This window comes from Alexandromys fortis, unplaced genomic scaffold (genome assembly GCF_014885135.2).
Source record: "Alexandromys fortis isolate MF-2015 unplaced genomic scaffold, M_Fortis_MF-2015_v1.1 scaffold_1, whole genome shotgun sequence".
In the NCBI taxonomy this organism is placed as follows: Eukaryota; Metazoa; Chordata; class Mammalia; order Rodentia; family Cricetidae; genus Alexandromys; species Alexandromys fortis.
In genome coordinates this window covers 2,197,734-2,213,566 of record NW_026067927.1, presented here as the reverse complement: position 1 = coordinate 2,213,566, position 15,833 = coordinate 2,197,734, and the positions used below count along the sequence as shown (strand labels likewise).

Genomic DNA, 15,833 nt, shown 5'->3' with positions numbered 1-15,833 from the left:
AAGTCATTAAAAGAAAAGGAACCTTAGGTCTTTAGAGGTTTTTCTGAGTCTGCAGATTCAGTCATGGCACGCTAAGTATTTCTAAGAATGACTCTATGTTCGTTGTCTAAGTTATCCAGATGGGTGGCACACGGTTGCTCTTGCACTAATTGCTATTGGTGTAAAATTAGCACTTAGGTTCTCCTCCCATTTCCACTAATTTGTCTGGCTTCCTTGTCTGTTTTCTTTCTCCAATATTACATTTGTGAGATTTAAGTATATATATATATATATATATATATATATATATATATATATATATATATATCTAACAAGCATTTTCAGAAGTCAGTGTGTGGTAGGTGGGTCTCAGACAACACTCTGAGGAAGCCCACCTTCGATATGCTACATTTGAATATACGTCCTCCATGGAGCTTTGAGAGTTCCACTGGTGAATTCAGAGAAAGATGGCTAGGATTTAATGGTTAAACTATTGTATCGCTTAATGACTAAGGAGATAGTTCAGTCAGTAAAGTGTGGAGAAATCATGTAAAAACCCAGGTGCCACAGCACACACCTGCCATCCAGCTCTGGGGAGGGAGGTACTGACAACAGGATCCCTGGGCTTGCTGGTCAACCAGTCTGGCCGAATCAGTAAGTTTCAGGTTCAGTGAGAGACATTGTCTCAAATGGTAAAGTAGAGGGTAAACTGAGGAAGACACCAACATCAACCTCTGGACTCTATATGTACACACACTCACATAGTCGTTACAGTCACAGTTACTCACACACACACATAATTACTTAGTAATTATTTCATTACTTATTTCAAATCTGAAAAATGATAATAAGAGTATCTTCCCTGCCTGCTTTACAATGGTTCAATCTAATTTTGTCTGTATTGGGTCAAGGGCTAGGCGGTTAGGATGCAAAAGTAAATAAGATAGGACTGTCATGCTCAAAGTCAAGAAGATCACAGGGCTGATCGTAAGTGTAAGCTTGTGTCCATTTGCATATTTCTATTACTAATACTAAACAATTAAGATTTCATACATCATAGTTTGGTGTTAAGATTTCATTAAATTCTCCTGGAAGATAAAAACATATTCTAAATAAAGGAAAACTCAGAAAAGGTACCACGTTCTGAAGATGATTCAGGTGATGGGCTTTATACTGAATTAGCAAACTAGCAAAGCTGCCCAAAGAAAATCAAGGATCCCGCTGAGACAAAGGAAAGATAACGCAGACGCCTGACTATGAGTGGAGTCACCTCCCCATGGACGATGACACAAAGGGACAGCATAGCAGACACACAGGGAAGCAGGGGATGCGGGGTATTCGGGAGATAGTCAACAGCAGAGAGCGATGAAAGCCTGCTCAGACACGTGGAAATGATGAGAGAGAGAGCAGTAAATCAGAGCGGGACTGGAAAGGATTGGGGACTACCGTGTAAGAGGGTCCACCTCACAGGTTACTGCAGAACCATCACAGCTCAGAGTGGAGTCACAGTGAGAACAGATGTGAAACTACCGTGAAACTGCACAGTTGTAGAACAATGAGTGTGCGAGCCGCTTAGAGGAGAACGGTAGGTAGCTAGAGAATCGCAATCTCTCCCTCCCTTCCGAGCCAGGAAGACCTTGCCGTTTCAATTCTCCTGCTTCAGCTCTGGAATGTTTGGATTATGAATCTATGCCACCACACCCAACTGACATTATTATTATTTTTCTGTTTTGTTAGGTCATGGAACAATGTCTTCAATATCCTATTTCAGCCATACCCAATAACTGGCCTTATTTCTTAGGGGCACAATGAAATTACTTGTGTGAACACTAAGGAACAAATATCCTTAACTGCGTAGGGAAATGTACACAGAAATGACGGCTTTCCTTTGAAGACACGCACAGGGCTCACTGTGTCTCACACGGATTTATACCTATTTGTAAAGCTTCTTTTTAAGAGAGAAAATTTTTTATTTTTACATTTTTAATTTATGTGCTTTGGTGTTTTATCTGAACATTTTTGGACCATATGCATGCAGTGCCCATGGTGACCAGAAGAGGGAGTCAGATCTCCTAACTGGAATTACAGTTGGGGGCCACCCTGTGGGTGCTGGGATTCAACTCTGAGCCCCCAAGAAGAGCAGCCAGAGCCCTTAACCACTGAGACAACTCTCGATTTTTTTAGTGTTGCAAATTAACTCAATGGCAACTAGTTATCTTATACAATGTACCTCATCTTACATGTTACTTTGTTATTTATACTCTATGAAGAAGGAGGGTATTTGGCTAAGAGTTTGTCGTAAATCATCACAGTGCCCAAATGTATGAAGCCAGGAGGCAGATTAGTGGCAGCCACCTAGGTTCTAGGAAGGAAGCATGTGACAAAAAAAAAAAAAAATCATAGAGTAAATGGCACAAGGCATCATCTGAGCTTGACAGAAATGTGCTAAAACTGATTGACAGTGAGGGTTACACAGCCTGGTAAATAAAGCGAGGGAAGACGCATTCTTGAAGGAAGCGAATAACAGGATTTGGAAATCACACCTTAAGAAGGTAATTGTTCTTTAAATCCATGGTCACAGTTTAACAGCAAAAAGATCACAAAATGTTTAGTTTCCATGGTGCAATTAGCCAGCTCTGTGGCCATGAGGTGGAACTTCCTCCCTTGGCCTAGCTGCTTACCACAAAATGAAGAGAAAGGGTGGAACCTAAGGCCTCAAGTTCTACAGTTGTGTGTCTGGCCTTTTTCTTTGTTTTGGGTTTTGCTGTTGTTTTGGCTTTTTCGCTTGTTTGTTTTTAGAGATAGGGTTTCTCTGTGTAGTCCTGGCTCTCCTGGAACTTGCTATGTAGACCAGGCTGGCCTCGAACTCACAGAGATCCACTGCCTCCGCCTTCTTAGCGTTAGGTTCAAAGGCATGCACCACCACCACCCAGCATGTGTCTGGATTTTCACGTCATGTAACAGTGACAGAAGCAACATTCTTCCATTCATTTTCCTTCTGCTACCTACACCTCTTTCTGATACACACATCTAATCATCTGTACCTTGAGTCTGGTTCTATTAACGTGAAGGGCATGTTACTTTACTCCTAACCCTATGTTTACACGGGGCCTCGCTTTCAAAAGTCTGCTGAGTACATTACTCCTCTAAGGGGGACCTCCAGGTCACAGGAAGGGACTGAGTCTACATGGAGGACCCCCAGTTCCCATCTCAGGTAAAGCCTTTCTGTCAGGTGTGGCCTTAGCTACTGCAAGCGTGATGTGGAGTAGACACTCTGAATCTGGCAATCGTTCGTTGATGAAAAGGTCACGCTGGATGAAATGAAAAGCTTTTCTAGAGTCTATGTGAGCAGGACTGATTTTTCCCTTATGCTGAGCTCTCACTCTGTCCAGCGTAGGGGATGAACACAATCTTTTCCTTACAAAGCCGGCTTTTTACTTCCCTACGCTCTCGGGGGAGGCCAGCAATTGCTCACTTGCTACAGTGCGGAGGTTTGGACTGTTTCAGCCCCTCTTCTGTTTCCTTTCCTAACCTTCCAGGCACCCAGGCACTAAGAATGTAAAAAATATGATTCTTATGTCTAGATACATATTTATAATATTGTAACACTCAGAAAAACACTATGATAGTTGAGATGGGAAAGCCAAGTCCACCCAGGAACTAGGAAGAAATGCTTAGACGGAGGACTGCCAAACTTTCAAGACAACTGAGCAGAAAAGTTCACCTATCCCCTGAGCAGAAAAGTTCACCTATCCCACCCAGAAGTTGTAGCCCTTTCCTTCAAATGATATGGAAATTACAAGGTGACTTTCATAGAGCAAAGACTGCATAGCTGGGCTCTTGTCATACAAACTATGAAACATTGCGTTACTTAATCAAAACTGGCACAGAAGTCAAAAAGATGGGAATTTTCTAGTCTCTCTACAAACATTGAAGGTACCCGTGTCCTGACTTTCACCAGGAGTAAATCCTTGGACCACAGCACCTTGCTTCTAACAGCAAGGGCAAGCCAGGCTGTTTGTTATTATTGGCATCCAAGACTTGCCCTTGGATGCACACCAAGAACAGGGTAGATGGGAAGAAGTTGGAAGAAAGAAATACATTCATTCCACAGAATGAAACAGTAATAAAAGATCTGCAGATGTTTACAACAGCCAGAAAGGCTGGTTTGCCAGAGTGCTAAAGTATATATAAACCCTTCCTGAGTCATACTTAAACAAAAGACATTCTGCTTCCGGAAGATCTCAGGGTTAAACACAGCAGAAATGGAAACATGATACTTGTCAATGTTTTCTAAAGAAGGGAAATAGTAACCATGTAGCCTTACTAGTCACGGTCTGTGTACAGAATCCTATTGGTTAGTAAGATACCGAGCTCATGTCAGACTAGACCCAAGGAAATAGAAATCAAGTTCTCTCATTCTTTTCCTAGTGTCTGTGAGGATTGTTGATATACTACTACTTCAAACTAGAGGAGGAGGGCTAGCGAGATAGCCCAGAGGTTAAGAGCACGGGCTGTTCTTCCAGAGGACCCTGTTTTAACTCTTAGCACCCACAGGGTGGCTCACAGCCATCTGTAAGTTGAGCTGCAGAGGATCTGATGCCCTCTTCTGGCCTCGGTGTGCACCAGGCATACATGCGGGACAATGACATACACGCAGGAAGAACACCCTTACACATATTTTTTTTTCTTTTTTAGTGTAGGAGGATATTAACAAGAGGTACTTTGCAGAAGATGAAATCATCACTGCTGTTATGGTCCTGGCAAGACATAGTTATAGCTGCAGAAATGACTGTCCCATAATTGTTCCTGATTTAGCCAGTATTATTGCTTGACCTCATTAAATGCTCTTAAGTTTCTTCACATGTGCTAGGAAAAAATTTAGTACTTAATTTGAATTATTAGCAAAAAATATTGAGACGCCAATATTCTAAACCATTGTCTCAGACTTATCTGGACGTTTAATTAACTTTCCAATTAATCTTTGATATGAAGAATTCAGTAAATAACCGTGAGTATTAAACAAGCTACATTAAAACCAAAGATAAAAAGAGTCTTTTGTTTTTGTCCCTCAAAGAGATGGGACCTTGCCAAAGGAAATTCCTCCAAACTAGTAAACAATGACAGCTCACCTTTGGAACATTTAAGTGGTCTACAATCAAATATCCGAGAATCTAAAGAACATACTACCAATAGCATGTTTAGGACAAAATGATAAAAATAATTACGCAGTTTTTGTAGATTAGCCAAGAAGAAAGAGTCTTAGGGAAACTGAGAAGGGAAAAGAGAGCAAAGGCACATAGACAGTGGTGGTGGGGTTTCCGCACAACAATGCCCAGCTGCTAAGGGTCAACAGGAACACCCGGCCCGCATTAAGCATTACTACCTAGCTACTGAGGGAAACACTCTTGGAGTTGCTGGACCTCCTTGCTCTCCCATCAAATATTCTCCAGCTCAATCATTTCACTAGACTGAGGAAACAGGCCTGGCGTGTGTGAGTGTGTGCGCAAGGTGTGGCAACCATTACACAACTCAGCTTTTTCAAAACAAAGACACTTCACAGGCACAGACATGCGGCTGCATTAAACACACACACAGACAGACAGACAGACACATACACACAGAGGCACGCACGCGCACACACACAGAGCAAGCGAGTGAGAGAGAGAGACGGAGGGTAGGCAGATAGAGACTATCTAATACATTCGTCATTAATTCTCCACACTATTTTCCCTTCTAATATGCGGCAGGCAGAAGACCAGCTTGGGTACTGAAAGCCAAGTACAGAGAAGCACACTGACGGCTGTAAGGGTGAGGGAAATCTTTCTGTATTGCATGAATTCCTTCCCCAGCTTCGGTGTCTCCCCAGCTGAACCTGCTTCTATTTCTGAGGACTTAGTCTTAAGCTCCCTGTATAGACCGTAACGCTCCAGATGAATCCTGGGCCAGCCTTCATTTCCTTGTCTCTTCTTTGAAGACACCTGCGCAGGGAAATTTCTCCCTATATTTTTTAGAGAAAACAAATTTAAAAGTCCTCATCTCATATCATGGCCTGGAGCCATGTAGCCCCATCTCCACACGGAGTTCCTCGTGTTCATTTTAGTCATGTATATGACTCATATTATGGGACCTACCATATAGTCTTTTATTTTTAGCATAAAATGGAGATCATGCTGTACAAATTGACACTTTGGATTCTTTTTACCAATGTGTCATAAACATTTTACTGTATCATAAATAGATTTTCAAAATCTCAAATGTCCTGATGACTTTCAATGTCTCATTAACTTTATTGTACGAAAGTAAGTACTCAGGTAAACAAGAGGTCAGAAGTCAGTGCCTGCAGCGCTGGGAAGACCACAAGAAAGAGGGTGGAGTCGCTCTACAAAGCAGAGGCAGGACAGCTAAGCAGAGACTATGGGGTTCCACTGCTCAGTGAGGGTAAGCAGAACATAAGCGCATAGGAAGAACCCATGAGTCGGCCAGAGTCAAATCAAACATACACCGCTTAAGGGGCCTAGGAGCAAGAGTGCATGTTTGCATTAGCCATATGGGGTTTTCCAGCACAAAAGGAAATGAATGCCAGTTCTCGTAAGAAAGGCAAATAATAAACAAGTAAAATAAACACGACACCTACTACAATAGGCCATGGAGAAATGTGATTGGCAAAACAGGCAATGGTTCTCACTGGTGTTCTTATGCCCAGGACCGATTGTCTTCTCTCGGCTGGAGTGACTCGATCTGTCGGGTGGTTATTCTAACCCCTGCCCCTTTCGCATTCCCAAATCTTCCCATATTTAAACATGACATAGAAACAGCCAAGGTGTTAGCAGGTGTCACCAATCAGACCTGGAACAATCCTGCATCTGCCCGTGGTGTGGCACCTGAAGTATAGGACAGCTTTTACAAATGTCACTCTAATGTTGATGAAAAGGTCCTGATGCTGTCTAAAGAGGTGCCGCCATCGTCCCCTTCTGTCCCTGTATTTCCTCATCTCCTTCCCTTATTTGTATGTCGCTGCCATATCCCGCCGACTGCAGAAAAACGTCACTGGAAACTGCTTGTGTATGGCTTTTGAGCCGCCGTGAATGCTGCGACGGAAATGTCACAGAAACAGTGGTTATAAAGTGAAAAGCACCTCTGATTTACCAACTTTCATAGTTAATGTCCAATAGTCTTTCTCTCTCACCATAAATCTCCATTGCGCTTTAAGCATACCACGACATTAATAAGCTATTTCACGTAGGCGTGCATGTAATTTGAATATTGTAGCAAGCCCAGAAGAGACACGTAGGGATTTCATACAGAGAAAGGGTGGTGACCCGTATCATGTTAAAGACTAGTTGATTCTACAAGAACACAAAACAAATCACAAGGAAGATGAGCATGCTGGGGGAGGAGAGACACCAGGGATGGAGAAAGCTTGCTCTGTCTTTCATCAGGCATAATTTCCTTGAAAAACATCTTTTCTTGGTGGTGGTAGGTAACTGAGAATTCCAGTATTAAACAAGAGGAAGTCAGACCCCTTTGAGCTCTCTCCCCACTAAACGACAAACCATGGGCAAAACGCAAAGCAACCAACTGCCCCTGAACAAAATGCTAAAGGACTGGTAAAGGTAGTCACAGCTCAGAGGACAACCAGGAAGGTTATGAAGCATGGAGGCCCGAAGGTAGGAGGATGTGTTTAAATTGCCCCTACTGGACACAGGGCAAATACTCCTCAGTTGAGGAACAGTTAAAGGGAACACATTATTGCCACATTCAACCCAGCGGTTGACTAGTAAATACAATATGCTAGGCTAAAGAAACCATAATCGAGATGTTAGTACTATGTGGTCCCATTTAGATGGAGTCTTGAAAATACATACTGACCAGTACGGACAGCAGCATTTATTAACGATAAAAGGAGTTAAAGGTGGGAGGGGAGTTAACTAGAAATGGATAGCTCTACAGGAATTATTATTTTAGTATATTTTTAGACTAGAAAATTTAAGACTATTTGTCTTAAATGTAATGGAAGCAACAGGTTTCTACGCATGTGCTAACTTAGAATTATAACTAAAAAAGTTCATTTTAACACTTCATATACTAAAATAACTTTTAAAAGAAAATCTGAAATCTTGATAAATTTTTCCTAAAGAAACTTTACTGATAGGTCAGTTAACTAGCTGCACACAATTACATATTTACAAACGTTGAGGAGTTTAGTTGAACTCTGTCCGGCAATTTCATTTAAAAATAAAACCCACTTGGCCTTCATCCATTTTGGAGACAGTCCAGAAATGTTCAGAATAGAACACTACCACCCATGTCACCAACGTATTATAATAATAATAATAATAATAATAATGACGATGATGAATGTATTCTACATACATTTAAAAATTCCTCTCAATGACGTAAACATCTCCAACTCTACATCGCAGTTGTGACTACGGCAGTTTTCCCTTCTGAACTGATGCTTAAATTAATAAACACTACTAATGTTGCACTACGTATGCCCCCAGCCCTACTTAGTAGTCACACTAAGGGGAAAGTCAGTTCATGACATCACACCACACTGGTTCTTCTCGCACCGGTCTGAGAAGGTTGTCAGTGCCTGCTTTGAGGTCTGCAGGAACAGGCTGAGAAAAACGTTCAAGATAAATTTGAACATACCCTGTCAAAGAGTGCAAAAAGTTGTCTCAGGACATCGGAAACAGGCAACTTTAAGTATTCTGCAAACTCTTCAATTCCAATTCTGCCTCCTTTGGAGGAACTGGCAATAGAGGCATATTCATCCAAGTGCTTACGAATGCAGTCCCAGTCTAACCTAAACAGAGAGTTGTAAGGACATTGTTAGCTCTTTCTAAGTCACACGTACATTGTGTGACCGCTACTTTATCAACTTGTCTATGGGAAAGCATTCGATGTTTTAAAAGGCAGTGAAAAAAAAATATTTGAGAGAACATATCAAAGGTGTATGTGACTACTTAATTTTTAAAAGTGTATCAGTAAAGGTGACCAAAAAATTCCATAAAATATTGGAAGGAACGTAAAGTAAATACAAGCAGTGTGGCGAAATAGGAAGAGTCCCAAGAACTTGAACCTAACACTATCTAGAAAGTCAACGGCTGCTTATTGAGCTGTCATGAAAGAAATAATAGCTATTCTTTCAACAAGCTTTTGAAATGTTGCGATTGGGTGATTCACTAAACTATACCCATCTCCTCAGAATGACAAAATATTGGAAAATACACTATGCTTACATCACCTCTTTGCTTTGAGGAATTAAATATGTGATCGGATACATACTTCTACAAGCAGGTTCAATGACTGTATCACTTTTCAAACCTGAGGAATATTGTGGACATAGTGCTAGCACAAAAGCAAAATCTTATTGTCATCTAAAAGACAAAAATATTGTCTATATAACTTATCAAAATCCATTTCCATAAGAAACTTTGAAAGGAGAATGAGTTTTACAGCAATCGCCTAGGGAGGATGACAACATTTATTAAGTCACTAACTACTGTAAATACGGAATTAACCATAATCAAAGAAATATGTGAGAGTCACACCACACAGCCAAATTAGTAATTCCAAATAGTTCAAACAAGATTACAAATACATGGGGGCTGGTGGAGGGGGGTCTGCCTTAGCAGAACCAAATCAAATAGGTAATCAAACCAATAAACAAACAAACAAACAAACAAACAAACAAACTATGGGAAGGCTGCTTACAAGATGACTCATTGGATAAAGGTGTTTGTCATCCAGCCTGATGACCTGAGTTCAACCTCTGGCTGGTGGAAGTCATGGTGGAAAGAGGATTATCTGACCTCTGCAAGTTGTCTCCTGACCTCCACACATGCGTTCTGGCAAGAATGGGATGAATGTGTATGGGTGTGCGCATATATCTTGAATTATACTTACTTCAATTTCCGGCTAATCTTAGTGAATTCTACCAGCCCAGCTTCCATAGGCAACGTTAGCTGTCCTGCTGAGATCATCAGCCTGCAGTCTTCGTAGGTGTGATCCGTCACTGGTATTGCCAACGCTCTAAAAGCAGTAAGGAAGAAAAACATGGCATGAAACACTCATGTTCCACCAGTCCTGTGCTGGTGAGCAGGTCGTGGTGATGAGAAAGGTATCTGTGGTTCCTCAGATGGTTGGTTCTCTTGCTTTGCTCTACTTCCTCGATCCACTCACTGGAATGCCTTCTATCTTTAGGTTTCTGTACAGCTGAAAATTCACAGTTTGTGTTCTCACTGGAAAAAATACTTTATTAATAGTAGTATTGCAAATTATGCAACATAATAATTAGTGTTGTGGGGTTTGGCAATCGGAAGTGCGGATCTGAGTCCTAGCCTGCCATCATCTCACAGGATCTGGGGGAAACTGCTTAGGAAGCGGCCTACTGCTCTCCTTGCCGCAGGGCTGCTCTGAGCACAAGCCGAGATAATATGCATAAAGGGCCTTCATAGCACTTGCTTTGAGCCTTTCGTATCTTAATACAGGGATCAGAGTGCACACCAAGCTGGCATGACGTCACCATCCCCAGCCTCTTGAGAGCTGAGATGAGCAGGCACATTTAAGACTCAGGGTTTATTTTGCTTACACTTCCAGGTAGCAGTTCACCACTGAGGGAAGTCAGGGCAGGAACTCAAGCAGGACAGGAACCTGGAGGCAGAAGCTGATGTAGAAGCCACGGAGGGGGTGCTGCTTACTGCCTTGCACCCTAGGGCTTGCTCAGCTTGCTTTCTTATAGAACCCAGGACCACCAGCTCAGGGACGCCATTGATCACAGTGAGCTGGGCCCTCCCATATAAATCAGTAATTAAGAAAATTCACTGCAATTTAATGTAATGCAATTTAATTTAATGTAAAGAAATGTAATGCTGAAAGTGGGAGAAACTGTCTTCCCCAGGGATGAGTACACCACCTGGTTATCCAATACCAAATCGTCAGTGACATTATTCAGACTGAGTGCTTGTAGGCATATATTTAAACACACACTAAAGCGTGCATGCGCACACAAACAAGCACAATACTTAATGCAAAAAAAAAAAGAGTACATGAATTTGAAAGAAAGGGGGAAGTTATGGAGGTGTATTAATCTTAAAAACTAAAAGAAATAATTTTTAAAATCCTCCCACCAAAAAGAAAAGAGAAAAAACCGCACTAGACTTGCCTATAGGCAAATCTCACGGAGGCATTGTCTCAATTGAGAATCCGTCTTCCCAAATGATCCCAGCCTATGTCAAGTTGACAGTCAATAAAACTAACCAGGGCAAAGTCAAATTTGGAGTTCCTATAGAGTTTTTACTAAAAGGCAAGGGGGGGAAATCTGTGTGTTTATCAGTCCCAAACCTCCTATTGGGGCTCCTACTGGGGGTCAGAGAGGGAAGCAGACCCTGGGTTAGGGTATACATAGGGAGGGCCCAAAAGCTGCCTGAGTGGTGGTGTACAATAACACATTTTTTGTTACAAGTCGGGGTAATTTATCTAATTAAAATACTCACCAGTTAAAACCCCCTTAAGTGCAAGAAATACACTGTCCAGTTTGTAAATGCTATTATAGCCGTTCTTTCATATGGGAGCTCTTTTCCTTCTCTGTGCATCCCACAAGCAAGCCTTTTCCTTTCTGATAGTATAACCATTAATACTTTAGAAATGGTCAGCCTTGGGAAGTTCAGGGGATGGAAAACTAGCCTCAGTGAGGGTGCCTGAAACCACCCTCCCCCAGACACTAGCTGGCCTTTCGAGCAGAGACACACCATGATCAGCTATTTTGCTGACTGTGTACCTTAACACACCACCGTACCTCCCACATGAGCTCACGATTGAGAACCATGGGGGGGGGGGCGATGCTTTAAGCTATATTAAGTAGCATTTTACCAATAATTTTCAAATTGTTTATCAGTTAGAAGCTCTAAGACATACTTACTCTGCCATTAAATTCCGGACTCTACTGGCAAAAAGAACAGGATCGTTTTTTTCCTCATCACTTGGTGCTTGGACAGGCAGGAACTGAAAGACAAACACACCTTTCCACAGCGGTCCTTAGGCCCAGGACATTAAACACTAAATGAATTCCGTTAAATGACCAATCAGCATATCTCAACCTTGGCCTTCCTGGAGCCCTATGTTCCATGTCATGCGAGGGACTCTGGGCTCAGACTTGGGACATGGGAGCCTCCTGTGTTAACTTAGCTTAACTGCCTTCCCAGTTGTAGAAAGATGGCCATGGTCACCTACTAGCCTTACCCTGATTCTGAAGAAGACTGATTCCTGGAATTCTAGAATCTGTAATGTAGCAGTGCCTAAAACTTCAGCTGCAGAGCTGGATTTTTTTTCATTCCTATTTTAAGTGGAAAAGGCCTTTAAAAAATCTTTTATACTATCATATATTCTGTCCATTCCAATATTAACAATACTTAAGTTATTTGATTGAAAACTATGCTTTTTTTATTTTTCCTACTTTAAAAAAATTAAACTTCAGAACTGGCTTTCTAGTCTTCTGTCTGTCACACTTTATTGTTGCTTTGTATTTTTCTTTGTTTGTTTGTCTGTTTTCCTTCATCATTTTTAACTTTATTCTCCGCCTCACATTGATGCCTGACTTGTGCTGCCCTTGTTTATTTTTAACTTGCTTGTGTGAATGTGTGTGGAGTGTATATGTGCACGTCATGTGGGTGTATGTGCTCATATGTGTTTCTAACACCGAGAAGGCTTTAATTCCATATCAAAATTATGTAACTTTTCTGATCTTACAATACTCCAGACAAGATTCTTAGGACCCTTTTTTCTAAGAAGTCCCACATCTTAGTAAGGCAGATGAACACATCATTGCCACCCCTCATGCTAGGTACAATTACATGCAGTGTTTTAACTCTTAGCTCACCTACCCAGTGTTAGAGAATTCACATGGCTCAGGTTTGGTCCAAGACTTGTCAGACTTTTATTTTCTCCCACCAAACCATTTCTCCTGGAGTGTGAGAGCAAGGATCAGGAGACTATGAATTTTGAGTGAGGGTGGGAGGCAAAGAGATGTAGTCAGTGCAGCAGATGAGGCTAGGGAGAAGGTTCCACCAAAGAGCTAATTCTGTTGAGAGTGTGCTACAGAAACCCAACCCTTCATCATGGCTTTCCAAGGGTATGTGCCATTTTGCCCATTTCGCTAGTTTACTGAAATAAACCTGTGAACCTGGGACTATGCTATGTGTTTCATATGCATCATTTTATTAATTCTTATTTACATCATAAAGAATTATAATATATAAAGGTTAAATGACTCAAGGTATCATGATTCGCATTCACTCAACAGATATTGGTTGAACATAGACCTTTCATGGGCCGGTCAGTATGCCATGCCCTGGAGATTTGGCACTGAAGCCTCCAGGAAGTTCTCCATGAAGTATGGCAGATATTTGTTATACAATGAGCTAAGTCAGTATTGAGTGCTTTCATAAGGGGCTTTATAATTAGCCCTCTCAGCTCTGAGACAAGCCCTACCATTTAATATGAAATGTTAGCTTTTTAACTTATGATGAAAATGCGACTTTAAAGACTAAATAATATAGCCAAGTCCACACATAAATGGCAGGCCTAGAACTCAAAGGGCTTTTTTCAGATGGACCTATATTCAAATATTGCTAAGCACACTATGAATCTTGAGACACTGGTGACTCAGATGAAGTTTGAGCAAAGCGGTGAGACAAGACAAAGCCTAGGGTTATTTCGTTGGCTTTATTTTGTGGGTTGGTGTTTTGCCTACATATATAAGGTTGTGCGCCACATGTATGTATTTGCCATTGAAAGCAGAAGGGGGCACTGGATTCTCTCAGACTGGAGTTTCCAGAACATGTGAGCCACTATAGGGGAGCTGGGAATTGAACCCAGGTCCTCTGGAAAAGCAGCCAGTGCCTTTAACAGCTGAGCCATCTCTCCAGCCCTGATGTCTGAGTCTTTGAGCAACAGCTTGTGTGGTTGGGTACCAAAGATGAAAAAGTTGGGAACAGAGAAAGAAGAGTCTGGAAAATTCTGCAATGGTCCCAGGAGAGACGCTGGGATGTGGAAGAGGAGGAATGAAGATGCAGAATGGGGCTGGGATGCAAGAGACCTTCTGAGGATAAACGTGAAGGATTTACAGAAGAAAGTGCTATGTGTCATTGTGCTTTTCATGTTTATTTTATTAACTGGACATGGAAGCAACAGCACTTTGGAGAATGGTCCTGCTGTGCGATCCAGGGAAAGGCATTTAGCTTCTTTGGGGCTTTAAGTCCTTCTGTCAAATGAACAGCGTTGACTCCACAGTCTCTAAGGTTCTTTCTAATTAGAAGTCTCTCTGCTCAGCACCTACTTCTTCAGGGTGGATAAACCAATTGAGCCACCAGAGGTCTCCACAACACTTACTATATCCAGAACAACACACTGCAAATCCTCTGCCCTAACCTAGCAAAACAGACTACACTTACATAATATGTAATTCAAAGAAGAAAACAGGAGGTTAAAAATGTTAGTTAAATCTCTAACAAAATGATAAAAGGAAATCAAGTTTTAAATTGCCAAACAATTCTTTAGTTTTTAGAAGTTAGCGGCAATTTACTCTGACCTCCAGAGGAAGGCAGCCCACGCCAGGCGACTTTACCCGCCCCCAGCCTCACAACTCCCCTTCCCTCCCTGTTTAAATAGTCTCCAGTTTTACACCACGCTTGACTTTGTCTCTGTTAGAAAGCGTCCCATTTCCCAGCTTCGGGCTTTGTTTTTTTATGGTGTCCCCCTCTTCTCAAGCTTTAAACTGTACACAAGAGTCAGGGAAAACACCTGGCTGTATTAGGTACATTTATCCCGTAACGAGGACCAGGCCTCCCATCAACACCGAACACCAGTAAAACTAGTTTGCTCATTATTTCGTAACCACACCAGGAACGCGTCCTTCCCATTGACTAATGAGTAAGAAGGGGAAGACTGCTAAATGATGACACTATGATCGTCTTATTTTTCTTTTGTCCTAGAAAACGAAAGCATCGCTAAGTCAGCTCTAACGATGTGAGACTGTATGCTTATGATTCCTTTTCTAAATCTTCAGAGAGAAAATGCACAATGAAGGAAAGACTTTTACCAATACCACTTGGTGTTTCCTTCCCGGTGGGACAAAACTGCCAGATGAGGTGGGAAGCGAAAGTTAATGCGTAATGAACGCTTACCATGTATGTAGCCTTATTAAATTTCACAACCCTATAAAAAGGTGTTACTATCCTCATTCACCAGTGAGAACATAGATTTAGAGAAGTTGAAGTACTTTTCACACATGTAGGCAAGCAGCAAAAACCTGGAACGATCTGATATTTTTTAAAATACTCATGTCTACTAATACATACAAACTGCAGAATTCTGTCATGTTCCAGAACAAAGTTTCTTTGTTAGAACATACATGTGGCTGGTGTATGTTTATGTGAAGGTGTAAAATCTGGATTTTTCTAAAAGGCCTGCTTTAGATTCAAAATTACAAATAATTTAAGGTATTTAGATATTTAAACAAATTACACAAACATACAGGCACAGGCGGTAAAACATGATGTGCAGCAATGGGACTCATATATAATGATGATCCTGTAGGATTGCAATGGAGCTGTCGATACATGTTTTTAGCTGTTCAAGTATCACTGTGACATAACTGCCTACGGCATTTAACACAGCAAATGCTAAACAGGTTTGCAGCTGAGAATCACCAGGCTCTACCCTGCAGTCGAGAGAACCTATGTGTGAGGCCTCTTCCGTCTAGATTTGTACAAGGGCAGCCTATAATGTCTACATAAAATACATTTCTGTGAACATGCCTAGCTGTTATTTAATACATGACCTATTCA

General features: G+C 41.5%; 1 protein-coding gene across 2 annotated transcripts in view; it reads right to left on the bottom strand.

The window, feature by feature from the left end:
* The window catches only part of Lpcat2 (lysophosphatidylcholine acyltransferase 2), a 59,409-nt gene that overhangs the window by 17,410 nt on the left and 26,166 nt on the right, over window positions 1–15,833 (bottom strand). For both annotated transcript variants that reach the window (XM_050143459.1, XM_050143460.1), the window contains 3 exons: window positions 11,909–11,991; window positions 9,895–10,020; window positions 8,638–8,791 (listed from right to left, as the gene is read on the bottom strand). In XM_050143459.1, coding sequence (XP_049999416.1) covers window positions 8,638–8,791; window positions 9,895–10,020; window positions 11,909–11,991 — 363 coding nt within the window. The remainder of the gene's footprint in view (window positions 1–8,637; window positions 8,792–9,894; window positions 10,021–11,908; window positions 11,992–15,833) is intronic.